This window comes from Falco biarmicus, chromosome Z, assembly GCF_023638135.1.
Source record: "Falco biarmicus isolate bFalBia1 chromosome Z, bFalBia1.pri, whole genome shotgun sequence".
NCBI lineage: Eukaryota > Metazoa > Chordata > Aves > Falconiformes > Falconidae > Falco > Falco biarmicus.
In genome coordinates this window covers 60,730,368-60,745,393 of record NC_079311.1, presented here as the reverse complement: position 1 = coordinate 60,745,393, position 15,026 = coordinate 60,730,368, and the positions used below count along the sequence as shown (strand labels likewise).

Sequence of the window (15,026 nt, the reverse complement as noted above, 5' to 3'; positions counted from 1 at the left end):
AGGGAGTTCAGTCAGGAACTTTGTAGGTTGGAGCAGATGAGAAGCAATGGCTTTATGTCAAACTGCAGCACTTCCATGGTGCTGGGGCTCATTCAGGGAAGTTTATGACTGAGGGGAATATGGGTAGTGGGGAGAGAAGGTGGCACCCTAGAGACATGTGAAGGAGCATTTGCCATCATTTTGATCATCTGCCAAAAAGTGGCTGCAAGGCAAATAAATGAAGTGTTGCCTTTCTCAGCAATTTTGTACCCCTTCTTTCCCTTTTGCATAGTGATCCTTTGCAGAGGGGGACAGTAAAAGAGGAAGGAAGTATTTTCAGTGGTATTTTTTTGGCCAGTCAAGACTTTCAAGGAACCTTGCTTTTTTAGGAAGCTTTGGCAGGAAAGGCTTGGGAGGTAGTGTGTGAGTAGTGAGCTCCATAATGGTAACCCAGCTAGCTGAAAGTGTCACTTTCTCTGCTGTCTTGGACTTGCAGATATCCTTTTGCATTAAATTAATAATAGGTAGGAAGAGATTGCATATCAAAACTGGAAAATGTACATGTCAGACTTAAATAAAATGCTATATTTCTCTTGGTACTGCTTTAAAAAATGCCCTTATTATTTACAAGTTAACTAAATTACCAGATATAGTAAATTGCCCACCCTTTCTGCTACACAATTCTAAAAAAGGAAAAGTACATGTGCTTTTTTCTGCATTCAGTATGTCCCTACAGATTGAATTGTTATTTAATACATCTCTACAACCAGTGTAACAGAACCCTGCACAAACACTATTGTTTGATGCAACGCTGCAGATACTACTGGTATGTGTGTTTCAATTCTAAATGTCCTGCAAAAACTTGTGGAACTGGAGAAGAAATAGAAAACGAGATAGTAACAGAAATATCTCAGAAATAGAATATGTGTTTGTAGTTGAAGTACTTACCAGAGCTAGCCATGGTAAAACTTAAGGAGAGTCTTACCTTAAGTCCACTGAAGTTACGCTGCTTCTCTAAGGTGTTACGAGCATTAGGGAAGTGTTGGTACTATTTGGCTAGGTATTTCCACCAGAATAGTGCCTCAGTGGCCAGGAATTGTAGTTCCCTGTTGAATATTTATTGGATACACTGTTTCATCTGTTGGCACGTATTCTTTGGTGTTTTTGTGTATGTGAAACAGTGAAACAAGAAACAGTAGAACAAGAAAATAATCCGTAGCCCAATTTGCAGTTACTTAATAGGAGGAGTTCCTTTTCCCTTAATCTATGCTGCTGCTAATTTTGAACTCTGCCTTCTTACTGTTTCTTTAATACTATCTGTTCTCCTATTTACCAGCAGGCTTTGCTTTAATTTCCCTGAAAATCAAATAATATATAAAACAGCGTTTACCTTGACTGTAAAAAGAACTAGTACCGAGAAAGACAGTGGCCTGGACCAACAAATCACAAAGACGGATGCTGCTTTGTTGTGTTAAGTCCCACTGAGCACACAGTGCTTTCTTGAAATGAAGAGAAAAGCATTGTTTCTGTGCCAGAGAACTTGTACTTCCAGCCCATCTATATTAAGATGGATTTATATAATAGTACACACTTTACCTATATCTGGCATGTCTGGAGGCTTCAATCTAGAAAAAAAAGTGTCAATTTTGTTACTTCTAAGACCACCTATGGACATAGGTACAGCACCTGATGTCCCTTTAACTCAGCCTTAGGTTATAAAGATTTGTAGCGCTCTTGCCTTGTTTATATAAAACTAAAATACTGGCTCCCCTGCTGTGCCACCTCTTATTTCCCAGACCCATCTTTTAATACAGGGAATATTTTGCTTGTCATAGACTCATGGAGCTTACAGTGACAGGCCACTCAATGGTCCATTTTCAGTTACAAGCTTTCCTGTGCACTGAAAGAGCAGCACTTCAATCTGGAGTTCACTGAGCTGCATGAAAACAATAGCCTGAAATTCACTGAGCTGCATGAAAACAATAGCCTGAAAACTGTGTCATCCTGTCTGCCCCTGCCCCCACCCCCCTTTTTCTTTTCTTTTTTAAACTAACCTTAATCAGGCTCAAGTACAGAACCAAACAACAGTTTGTGCAGTTTGCAGGCTCACCACATCAGTCCTCCAACCAACTGGCGTCTGAACCTCAGTTCTTTTTCTGTAAGCAAGAATCTGTCCTCAGATACTTCTTTCAATCCTGGTCATTTCAGATTAAGACCTGCAATTTCTGAAATTGTTTGGTGAGTAATTTACTCGAGATAGTCTTGCCTGTGATTCCGAGCCCCTCCTATGCAGGCCTTTAGGAATAGCTATTGACTGAAAAGTTTCGGAATCACAACGGTTTTTCGTGCAAGGAATGGGTTGATTTTGGAAAAATGGTCATGGTTTATCACCTGTTGGCTTACAAACCTTGTGGAATAAGTAACTTTCTGGGGTGTTATATGAATTTCTATACTGGAACAAGTTTCACATGTGTTATGGTATCTGAATCAGTAGCTGGCAGACTTACACCATTGCCAGTCAGTACTGAACAGAGAAGCACTATGAAGAACAGCAATGCCAAGGAAGTGTACAGAGTACTTAATGAGAAAATAGTATAATACTTAATAAGAAAACAAGCTGGAATTCATATTGTTTGTTCATGATTTTAGAACCACCTACTCTTCCTTTTCTTCTCTTCCATATTTAATCACCATTAAAAAGTGGCTTGATCTGTGCTGTGAAGTCTGCTTCTTCTACTTTAAAGATTTTTGTGACTGTGTGCATTTTGTTTGTAAGATTTTGAAATTTAAGGTGTCTTTTGGTGAATTCTCCACTGTTATGTTTAGTGTATATACTGTAGACACTGTCATTTTTATACTGCTTGGCATCACTGGAGTCCTGCATACCTGTTAGTATGGACAGAGCTCCTTTAGACGGCGTAGATCTCTGACAAACTCTTAAATAGCAAAATGTACCTGAATCAGGCTCTCACATTTACCTGTCATGTAGAAAAATGCTCAGTCCCTGTGGAAGTCCAAGGCTGGCAAGTGACTTAAAAGTTCGATACCCTCAAAAAACCTGTATGTGATATAATAGTGGTTTATACCACAGGAGAGATGTTAATCCTTACTTCTCAAATGCATGAAATACCTATTTTAGCTGCCATAAGTGGCAATATTAGCTTTAAAATATACCATTGATTTACAGGGACTTGTCATTTTCAGTTTAAGCCCTGTTTCCATACAGTGTCTATACAGTTGAACGTTAGAACTAAGTTAACCTGCTCTCCCAAATAGAAGGGAAGAGTGAAAAGCTTTATAAGCAAACCACATTTTCTTCCTCAACTGTAAAGTATAGAATGGATGTGTGTAGCTATAATGGTACGGAATAAAAACATCATTACATATGGACAGCTCAAAAAAATGTTTCTAGAATGCTTCTACTCTATTTAATAGAAAATGGGAACATATTTTTTATAAACATTTGTAAAAAATGTGTTCAGTGTTAAGTGGCTTTTTCTGTTGTCTTCGGTGCTTTATTCATAGCCAGCTTCATTATAGTTGGCTGCAAATAAATTATTTATCAGGCTGAGATAGTTGTGAGTATGTGAGAGCACTAATTAACCTGTATTACTGGTGGAAGAAATACATACTACAGTCTGATGCTGCTTCTACATACAGGATCAGCCCCTCATGAATTTACAGTGAACCATTAGCTGTTACACAGTGTGTGATGTTTGCATTAATTTTTATCATTTTAATTTCATTCACATTAGAAATCTAAAGTACTTTACTGAAAGAGAAGCCTAGATGGAACTTGCACATTTGCTTTTCTTCTGCTGAAATAATTTTTATGCATTCACACTTAAAACATTTCAGTAAATAGGTTGTGGCTTTATGTGTCTTAAGAATAATGTTGCAGGAATTTTAGCTTAAAGATACAAGCCATCCAGGTTTTGTAGGGTGTGGCAAGTATTTTTTAGAATATCCAGTTTAGTTTGGGAATAGGAGGAAATAAGAGCAACTCTTAGGTCCCTAAAGGCTTTCATTTCATGTCAGTGCAATCTGTTTATCAAATGTCTATCCTAGCAGAGGAAAACAGACAAAACCATGTAATTTGTGAAAAATAATTAATTTGTCTGATTACCTTGCCAATTCTGCTCTCCTTTCACACAATTTTGGTTCAATTTCAGTTCAGTAAAACTGTTCTGTAAAAATCTAGATTTAATTTTGCTTTTTAAAGTATTAACACTGAAGAGAATAGTTTTGAGTATAAAATAGCAAGATTCTTCCTGAAAGTAGGTAACAATTTCACATAATAGTATTCACATAATAATGTGAGTACAAAAAAGTATTCACATAATAAACCCCCTTAAATTTATATTATAAATAACAGTTTATATCTCTGGAATTAAATCAGTGTAAGCTAATTATTTATTGCTTTTTAATCAGTAGGAATTTAATAAGAAGGTCCAGAATGGAGAGACTGGTCCGTGTGCGTTGTATAATTTTATGAACGCTAAATATACTAGAACTTGAAGTCAGTATTGAACTGTTGTATTACCCACTAATTCACATTGTAGAGTGAGATACGTCTCTCTCTCTATGTGAGAAATGTGGCAGAATAAAAGCAAAATTGTGACAATTGTTTTGCTGAAAATGCTTAATGTAGTTTAAAGTGCAGTTTTGAATGCGTTGAACATTTGTGGTTAAGGGACATCAGAAAGGTGTGGAAGATGATGGTGACATTGAGATCTTACTTTCTTTAAAAGAACTGATTTTTCCATCTAGTGAAATCTCAGAGTCAAGGACAACTTTCCTATAGATGGAGGATCAGATTCAGTATTTGCTTTCAAAAAGCATTATCCTTCTAAACTAGTTGAATGCTACAAGTGGAGGCTCAAAATTAAACCCTGATCTGGTAAGATCATGACTATTTTCAGATACTTTGCAGTTACTTCTGAGGTTGCAGTTCTTCAGCTTCCTATGCAGAATGTCAAAGAGCTGGGAAGGAGTGACTGGCCTTCCAGAAACTGTGCTTGTGCTTCAGTTGAATAACATTAACCAGCAGTTTTATTTGTTCGCCATGCAGGTGGTAGAAGGCTGTGTGGCCATAGGAGATACTTACCTTCTGGAAATACTGTAATTCAGCCAGTCCTCTGCTGTATAGACACTTCTCCATGACATCCATTGAACTTTATTCATGAAACTCTTCTATCTTAGAGTTAAATGTTACTACTTGGTTACTAAAAGCCTACAAAGACATTTGAAGATTGAGATGAGCTATTTAGCTTATATGACTCACTTATCTCCTGCAAAAATCATTACTTGAAAAAGAACATAATAGGAAAGAAAATACTAAAATTAAACCACATACATTCTAACTTAGGATGTGGGCTACAAGGGTGTACTTTATTTGTATAAAAAAGAAGTACTTTTCAGTGACTAGAGATTAGCAAATGGTGTTTGTTGGCCAAAACACAAATGTACATGTTGGCAAGATGAAGGGTGATTAAAACCACACCAGTGCCTTCAGCTGGGAGGCAGCCTTTCAGTTTTTTGGGTGTCCAGTTACACAGCAGTAGCTGAAGCTGCCTGAAGGTATCTGGAGTGTTCTCCTTCCCAAGTAATACCATAATCATCAAGAGCTAGGCCAGGCTAACATGCCTATGGAAGTTTTGCAAGAACTCAGCTGAACAAGTGTTGGTTACAGGTGGCTCGTATGTAACTGATCGTACCACCAATGGCCCTTCCACTGTTCACTTTGGTTAATAAACAATATGAAAGCTCGATTTTGAATCATCTATCAAAATTGTTTGTTTCACCATGTTAGGGTATAAAGTAAGAGACAAGTATCCTGGGTGTCAATAGTCACCCATTGTGTGGCAGGATGAGGGCAGGTGAGAGGGAGGTCTGTAATAAGCAGGAGGCTGGATACTTCCAAATAATTTATAGGTCAATTGTGTTTTGTACAAGATGATGTGAATCTTCTGGTAATACACTTCTAAATTAAATTCACGTAATGAAATATGATCATGAGAGATGCTGGGAGTCTGAGCCTCACATTAATGCTACCTAAAATTACCGCGTATAGCCTTCCTGAACATGTCGGTTTGTAATTTTAATGTGTTGTTTGTTTTACTTAAGGAATCAGCTGGAGGGGATATTCAGTCTCCTTTAACGCCGGAAAGTATTAACGGGACAGATGACGAGAGAGCGATGCCGGAAGTGACGCAGAACTCAGAACCAAGGGCTGAACCAACCCAGAATGCATTGCCATTTACCCATAGGTACAGATTCCATTCCCACATCCTGATTAAGTGATACCTGTCTCCTTCCTCGTTAAAGGGACCTTCTCCCATATTGTGTGAAAAAAACCCCAAACTCAAATGCCCCCCAAAAACTGGACTGGCTTTCAGATTTGCGATAAAATTTTTGTTTTAAGAAAAAAATGTGTGTGAAAAAATCTCTTGGAATAAGGTTTGGGGACCATTATTTTATAGTTTAATCAGCTTAATGTGAGCCTTTCAATACTGGTTAGTGTAGGTGTCCCTTTAACAGGAAGCATTATTTCAATGTCTGAGATCTTTTTAAAATTAACTGCTTCATAGAGTATTCCAATTAAATTATTTTTGCACACATTCTTTAAATGACTGGTAAGACTGGATGTCAGCCTTTCACTGATGAGTTGTTGGAAGAAAAGGGACTCTTACAACACTTCTGGATTAAGAAGTTTAAAGCAGCCTTTAACTGAACAGTTCTCTGACAGTTGAAAACGTTTTTCAACTTTTTTTCAAAATATGAGGGAAATGTAGTTCTGCTTCAGACTGAATTATAATTCTTTGCACTAGTATTGCTGTGCTCTGTTCTTTAAGAAAGCTAGGGGTTTTATTTAATGATACGAATAATGAGTTAAGATAGATATATCTTGCTTATTAGAAATGATTGTAAATGAGTCACTCTCAATAAAACAATAATGTATTGAGACCATGGAGAGTAACTGAAACACTTAATAAACTTGGAACAGAACTAGAAATACTAGATATGTTTTTTAGAATATTGTCTAATTCAGTTTAAATGGAGTTTAAGAGCTCTTGATCAAAGGTTGGGGAATACTAGGGCTTCAGATGCGTCATGCAATTCAGAATAAGCAGAGAGGGAATTGGAATTGTGCAGGACCTCTTGCGTTGTGTAAGAGAATAATACTATTAAACGTATCTGAGAAAAATGATACACATTTTCAAATGAGAAAAAAATTATACTTTTGCACTAATTTTTTAACAGAGTGTTTGTGTTTATTTTTATACTGCAACTGTCACCAGTGCATCTATTACATATTGTAGAAGAAATGGTGCTTTGTAAGAGTGCTATATGCATGTTGAAGCAGTTTTATAAATGTTGCACATCTGTCAGTGTTCTGTAATGAGTTCATTTAAACTGTGTGTTGGAATTCTCTATCAAGATTTTTGTGAAAAGGAGTTGTGATAAAGTCCACACATGAGTAGTGTTGTTTGTTTTTTTTACTAAATGATAGCTGCAATATCTCCCCTCTTGTTCTGCATATGTAAATGTGTTTTCTTTGTACACCAGTATAGTAACTAAGCTTTGCTCTGCATGGGGCGTGACTGAAGATATGTTTAGAAACTCTCCAGTTCTAATTTTTGATGGTGTGGATTAGAGGTCACAAAACTCTCCTGTGCTTTGCATTTCTCTGTCTACTTTATGTATGCTGTGTGAGTGCCTGGGTTTTAGTTTTTTGTCCTATTAAATACGACTAGTTAGAATCAGTTTTCTGAAAATAACTCTGCATTTTGAGGGTCACTTCTCATGATGATTCTCAAAAGACCAGAATTTTGTCTTGCTGAGGGTATCTTCGGGTTTGTTAGTGAGCTATGACCGAAGAAAATGCAAATTTTTAAAACTCTTTAAAATAAATTGAATTTTGAACTAGTTGACAACGCTTTTATTATAATTAAATAAAGATCATATATTTATTATAAATAAATAAAGATGCATGAAACGTGCATGAAAGAGAGGGAAAGTGAAGCCTTCAGGATTGTGTTTGTCCTGGTTAAATGGGCATGTTTTTGTAGAGGCATTTCATAATACTACTTTGGCAACTAGGTAGATGTACCTAGCTGCTTGTGATGGCTAAAAGGGTCGTCTCTGCAGACAGTCTGCTTGCCCTGATTTAAAAGAAAAAAAAATAATAAAACCTTGCACCCCAATCATTGAAGACTCCTGGGCTTTTCATGTGTCATGGGTACAGAAAGGGCTTGTGCTGCTTGTTCCCCGCCCTTCTGATGATGCTGTGTGTTGGTGGCATTTCATGTGTGATGGAGAGGAGTGAGCCCTCTCCTTGTGCATCCTGTTGATCCTCCTGCCGACCACCAAGCTTCTTCCTCCTGCACCCTGTGTTTCAGCAGAGGCTGAAAGCCAGTGCTCCTGGGTGAGGAGGGTAATGCTGGAAGGGCATTTGAGTGTTGTCTTGTGCATGGCAATGCTTTTTATGTATTTGCCTTTACTGCAGGACCTGTTGATCAATTGCTAGGTGCTTTTCAGAGGAAAAGGCATTGTGGTCTTCCATCAATGAGTTCAGCTGTAGGGGACATCAGAGTCACTGAGGCTGGCTATGCTTTACTGAAATAATACTACCATAGCAAGTTAATTTCTTCCATAAATAGGAAAGCTATATTCTGCTCTGGCATCGGCAGTGCATACTTACCCTGTGAAGAACCAGAAGGAGTGGTCCTCGGTGTAGGCTGGAGCACAGGGAAGGCACATGTAGGACTTGGGGGGCCCAGGCAGCCATGGGGAGCTTCATGGGCAGGATGAGGTGCCATGACACTGCACGGTGAGGGTGGCTGGTGAGGTGGTAGCTGTGTGGCTGCCAGGAGAGTCAGCAAGCCCAGCCGAGTGCAGATGTCTCTGCGGCTGAGGGCAGGGTAAAGTTTTCAGGGGGGCTTCTGTCAAAACAGTGATATAGGTAAGGGGTTTTAATGCCTTTGTATGAACGGGAGGAGTCTGACAGGAGTTAACAAGGTCAGTAATCACAGCTGTGGAGGTCATGCTTTAGTCTACATCTTACTACTCATCATTTTTAATCTGCACACTTGAAAAATGTTCAAGTTGATTTTGTTATAACACGTCCTCACTGGCCAGATATGCCCTCTTCTGCAAGTGTTCCCCTCTGTGCCTTTTTATGTCTTAGTGTAAGTAGTTGAGGCCTGTTATTTCAGCAGTGTAAGTGTAGCCTATGTCAGTATTAATAGTTATTTTCTGATCGCTCATATACAAAAGCCAAAAACCAGCATTACTTAGGTCACCAGCATTGTGTTATTAGAGCTCATATTTTTTATTATTTCAGTAAATAATTGTAAGTATTGAAATGAACATTTTCCAGTATATGTCTAAAATCCCATTCATATCCAATGAGCATAACAGAGCAGAAGTCCAGTTGCTTTAATTTATCCTCATCTGGGAAGTCCTAATGCTGTTCACAAGCATAACTCCAGTCAACTGCTTGAGAGATAAGGATATTAAACATTTAAAAGCCTTGCACGGAAGATAAACCCTTGTAGTTAAATATCTTGCCTTTTTTTAAACTATGATGCTTAATGTTGAATTATGAAGTAATATTACTGGAAACTCCCACATCCTATAATATACTATAGACTGAACACTGCTCACATGACTAGATGGTGCCAGAACAAATGAAAGTAAAATGTAGCCTAAGCCTGGCATTAGGATTTTTCAGAATCTTGACTGAGACATTTATCAGTTCTTCTCTGAATGATAGCTAGTCTAAGAAGGCTTTTTTCTAGCAGAAACTAGTTAATCAAATCTAGTATTTAAAACAATTAAGACTAAAAAAAATACGTATTTTCATTCTTAAGTGAATCTTCGTTTCCTCAGACATCTTCCTTATTTAAAAAAGTATTCTCCAAATTCTTCAAGCTGTGATTTACTTCCCCCCCCCCCCCCGCAACTGAATTTGATCATAAAATGAGGTTTGGAGAGAAAAAAAGTTGCTAAAAATTTTTAACTACTTCTGGCTTCTAAATAAAAGTTTTAATCCTGATGGTGCGTAGTATAGAATTTCTAGTCATCTGAGTGAGCCCAAAGAAATACTATACTAAGCTTGTTCAGCCTTAGAATGTAATTCAAATATTAAAGCTGAGTAGTGTGTCTGGCAAACTGCAACTGCTGCTTGGGGCTTTTTGATAACTTTGGTGAACTTGCTCTTTCCCCCTTGAAGAGAATACATTTGTCTGTAACAAGCTTTATTCCATTTTTGGCACCTTATGAAGCTGATAAAAACACTTTCAGAGACAAAATGTAAGAGGATTCTTCTGGGACAAATCTTGAAAGTCTTCAGTTTTCTGACAACCTTGATTTGAACGTGTTACATCATTTTTTCTTGTAATACATTAACTTGGAATTTCTATTACATAATGTTTTGATCAGCAAATATATGTGTATGTGTTACTTGTTCGTTAAAATACTTATTTTTGTATCCAAACAAGTTTTTAATAGGGAATTTTGACTCATTGCCTTAGTGAAAATTGAGTTATTTCAGATGGTGTTTGTATCCTAGATATGTTATTGTCTAGATAGCTTACCATTTAATAATGCTGCATGTACATCCAATGCTGTACTACAAAGAAAAAACAAAAACCTTGCTACTAGATCATGTTCCTTCACTGAGTTTTCATTAAAAGTTGTATGCAGAAATCTGTTCAGTACATTTTTCACTTTGTGTATTAAAGTTGCTCACTTCTACAAGCTTAAATATTTTAGTTATGTTATAGTGAAGGTACTTTGTGGGTCATGCTGAACTGTTAAGTTGGTTTTAAGGAAAAGTTTTGATTTGATAACTTCTGTGGTGTTTTGTAATTTGAATTTATACTCAAATCCTAGTATTTAGATGTTCTTTGTAAGGTTATGCATAGATTCCTTACCAAGTAGGCTTGGAGGTGTGTATTACTACTCTTTTTTTTTTCTTTAATTGTTGGGTTTGAATGGTATTTAACCTGATCATAACATAAGTCCTTGTTGTGAGGAAGCTCAGGGGCTCTAATCCAAGCCCCTGCTCTAAGAAGGTCAGCTGTAAGGTCAGACCAGGCTGCTCCAAGCTTTATCCAGTTGGGTTTTGAAAACCCCATCTAGAACGGAGACTGATAAAGGCAGACTTTTAAAAAATGTTTCTCTGTAACATAAAAGGCAGTAACTGCCTTCACATTGCACAGTACAGTAATGGACTGTGATGTTCTAATGGGTACACCAGAGGAACTCTGATAAATTCAATTACTCTGTTGAGAAAAGATTATTCTTTCTTGAGGTATGCACAGAGAAGAAACTCAAAGGTATGTTGTTGCTGTCAGTGTAGGCAAAGAACTGGTTGATACAGCAACTTAGACATAGGCCTTGACTTATCTCAACGAAGACTTGTTTGATGTTGTGAAAGTCATAGCTGTACTGTTCTTTGGCCTTGTGTGCTCCACAGGCAAGAGCCTGGTGGTCTCTAGAGGAGGTATACGGGGTATACAATTCCTGCTGCTTCCCACGCTCCTGCACTTCTGCCTGAGCTGCTGGGTTCTAGCTCAAGTAGGCTATCCTTCAAAATAAAAGTTATTGCTAGGAAATCAGTAATTTGAAAGGAAAATCTTACCTTGTGTTTGTGTAATTTTATTTCATGTCTCTGACTTGCCGGATTGCAACAATTTCTCAAAATTCTTTAAGGTATCTTGGGAATACATAGTAAACCATTGCATGGTTTTAAACACAGCATAATACAGCTCATCCTGTAACATTTTCACAAGGTATCTCCAGTAACAGAAGGAGGTTGGGAGGACTTCTGTCTACTGTTGGAGGAATGGTCTAGTGTGTGTGTTGCCTAGCTCACAAAAATGAAGAAACCCTGCAACTGAGCTATTAATAATTAATTAATTTTGATTAAATAATTTTAATGGCTGGAGGAATGGAGGAGAGCCAAAGTAAAAACAGCCTGATGTTTAAGAGAGTAATTTCACCATCTCCCTTGTGCACCTAAGCACATTTGGAGCATGTGAATTACCTACTTCCTGCAGTTTATTTAGCGAGAGCTCCAAGGGGTGATGCAGATGATATGAGCTGGTGTTTGAAATTGAATAATATAAATCCTGTCCTTTCAGCGCTGTTGAAACATATTTGTCAAATATTTTCTTAGAAAAGGGGTGTAATCCTTATACAGTTTGTATTAAAAAACCAAAACAAAAAAACCCAAACCAAACCAAAACCATACTACTTGTACTGTGCAATTTTTCCCCCTTTAATCACATAGCTTAAAAAACAAAAAGGCCAGTAAAAATGACAAAAAAAAAAAAAAAAGGAACTATCTTGCTTAAGGAATGACCTTTCATTTTCTAAAACACACTCATTGTGTTCAACCTATCCAAAGTATGGATTACATTAAAAGGCTGTAATACTTCAGTGACTGTAAGCATTGGCTCTGTGAATTGGGATATATGATACTTAACACTAAGATCAGATTCTGTAGGGTGAGTGGTTTTGCATTTATTTTGGGTTGCATTCATTAATTCACAACCATTACTTTTTTAAAGTATTTTCAAGACTACAGTCTTCTGAAACGTTATTACTCATTTTAGGAGTCTACTCTTAGCACACAGAGACTTTTTTTTTGGTCATTTTAGGGACTGGTGGAAGAACTAGTCTCTTTATTTTAGAATTTCTTAGTAATCTCCTTAATAATGAACCTTTTCTATTGTGTATTTTGATACCAGTGTGTATGCTGCTTTAAATTTGTAAGCAGTGTCTTGAGAGGTTTCTTTTATGGTATGATTTGTACATATATTATTTAGAGTCTGCTGCTTTGTCAGTTGTAAGCTTAAACATACAATCATCTTTTCAAGAAGTGTTAAAATGATAGTTATGGATCTTATGTAGACAGTTGATACCTCATGTTTTCTTTACTCCTACTTCTACCAGTGTTTCTGATATTGTTTAATGTCATCATACGAAACCCTTCAACCAATACGTAGGAATAAGCTGCAAACTGATCCCTAGACACCATGAAGGGGTCTGAGGTGTTGTCTTTAATACAGCAGAGGTGTCTCTCTGGGTAAATTTTGTTGGTTAGGTCAGCATGTCCAGCTATAAGCAGTGTCTTTTCAAGAATTTTTTTCAAAACTGAGAAGTGTGATTAGTATCAAAGAGAGCAGACACCAAAGGAATGCTGCAGGTCTCAATGCACTATTCTCCAGAAAAAGCACACTGAAAAAAATTGAGAAGAAATAGCTGCTTTGTAGAATTGCTTTTTATTTTATTATCATCTGTGGAAAGACTTTAATACTTTGAAACTAGAAATGTTATGCCTTGTTTGGATTGGAAGACTCAGTGCATACTTACTGTTTTTCAGCCATCCATAAAAAAAAAAGCAGAAACAGAAAGCCAGTTAACACCTGAAGTTTCCGGGGCAGGGGGGGGAATCAAACAGCTATTGATCCTCTGAGTCTCCAGTGAGTTTTCTGACAGTCATGACCCTTGAGGAAAAGAAGTATTTTGTCAAAAACAAAAGCAGAGGGGTGGTTTTGCAGGGCAAACGTTTTTCACGCAGTCTGATCACTCAGATGTCACTGTCTCCTCATTAGTTAGGAAAGTTGATGCACGAAAGTATTTCATGACCAAGATAACGTGAACCATTTATGCCCGTACCTCTAGCCTGGGATTAAATCTTGGTGAGGAGGTGGGAGGCTTTCTTCAGAGCCTAGAATTTTGACTGTTTGTAGCAAGACTCTCCTATGGCAGTCTGTTCTGCCAGTAAGAGTATCACACAGACTGTATCCATCTGCACACACACGTGCTTTGCCTCACCAAAGGAGCTCTTCAAATTGTGCCCCTACAGCCACTCAGAAGTTCATGTTAGAAGGTAAAGGCTTCTTGTAGCTGGTGTGTAGCATTTCAAATGCAAGGCTTAGTCTAGTTGTCTTTACCAACACAAAATACAATATGTAACCATCTATATGGCTAGACAAATGCTAAAGAAACTTTTCCAGACTTGTTCAATTACTGTTTTACTTCTCTAAATGGACTCTGTAGTTATAATCTGGTTCTATGAAATGAGAGAACAGTCTAGACTTGGGTTTTCACGGTATGTGTGCCCATCCACATAGAAATTGCTGAAAAGGTTACACAGTTCTAGAGAAAGGAAATTAAAGAGAATTGAAGATCTGGCCTTCAGGTCACTTTTAAGTATGCTGCAGAATAATCTGAATTGCTGTCTTATTTTGATCGATGTGTATTTTATTTATCTCAAGGTTCACTTATTGTCAACTTTGGATTATTTTGTAAACTCAATATACAGAACATGGATGAACTTATGTAACTTACAGTCATTGTAGTAGTGGAAGAATGTTTCTGTCATATTCCTTAGAAGTAAAGAAACTGAAGTGTTGCAGAACAGTTTTGAGTCCAAAGTCCACAAGCTAAAAAACAGCTTTAAAAAAACTCAGAAAGCAAGAGAAGATGGCTTTTTGTCAGTTTTGGTATATTGAAATACGTTATAACAACAATATATTCTCAAAATAGAACCTTACTTTTTTAAAGCCAACCTAAACCTGTGGGCTTTAAACTTTTTTTCTTTTTACTTATACTATACCTTTTGAGTATTTGTGAGGTGTGTGTTTTTAATGAAGACACATCTCCAGTTGTTCAATTGCTTGAGTATCTGAATATCCACCTGATTTTTTTACTGTGAGAGTGGCGAGGCCCTGGAACAGGTTGCACAGAGACGTTGTGGATACCCCATCCCTGGAAGTGTTCGAAGTCAGGTTGGATGGGGCTTTGAGCAGCTTACTGTAATGGAAGGTGTCCCTGTTGGTGGCAGGGAGGTTGGACTAGATTGTCTTTAAAGGTTCCTTCCAACGCAAACGATTTGATGATGCTGTACCAGAGAAGACAGGAGCTAAAACAAAGTCACCTGAAACAAAAACAAACACAAAAGAAGAGCCCACACCTTTCAGGTAGTGGCTCTTTTCAACAGTGGACTCTGTGTTTCCAATTCACTTGGC

General features: G+C 37.4%; 1 protein-coding gene across 1 annotated transcript in view; it reads left to right on the top strand.

The window, feature by feature from the left end:
- HOMER1 (homer scaffold protein 1) overlaps nucleotides 1-15,026 on the top strand; it is a 96,174-nt gene that overhangs the window by 41,593 nt on the left and 39,555 nt on the right. Inside the window, exon 5 of the mRNA XM_056325551.1 lies at nucleotides 6,106-6,248. Within this exon, the coding sequence (XP_056181526.1) occupies nucleotides 6,106-6,248 (143 nt within the window). The remainder of the gene's footprint in view (nucleotides 1-6,105; nucleotides 6,249-15,026) is intronic.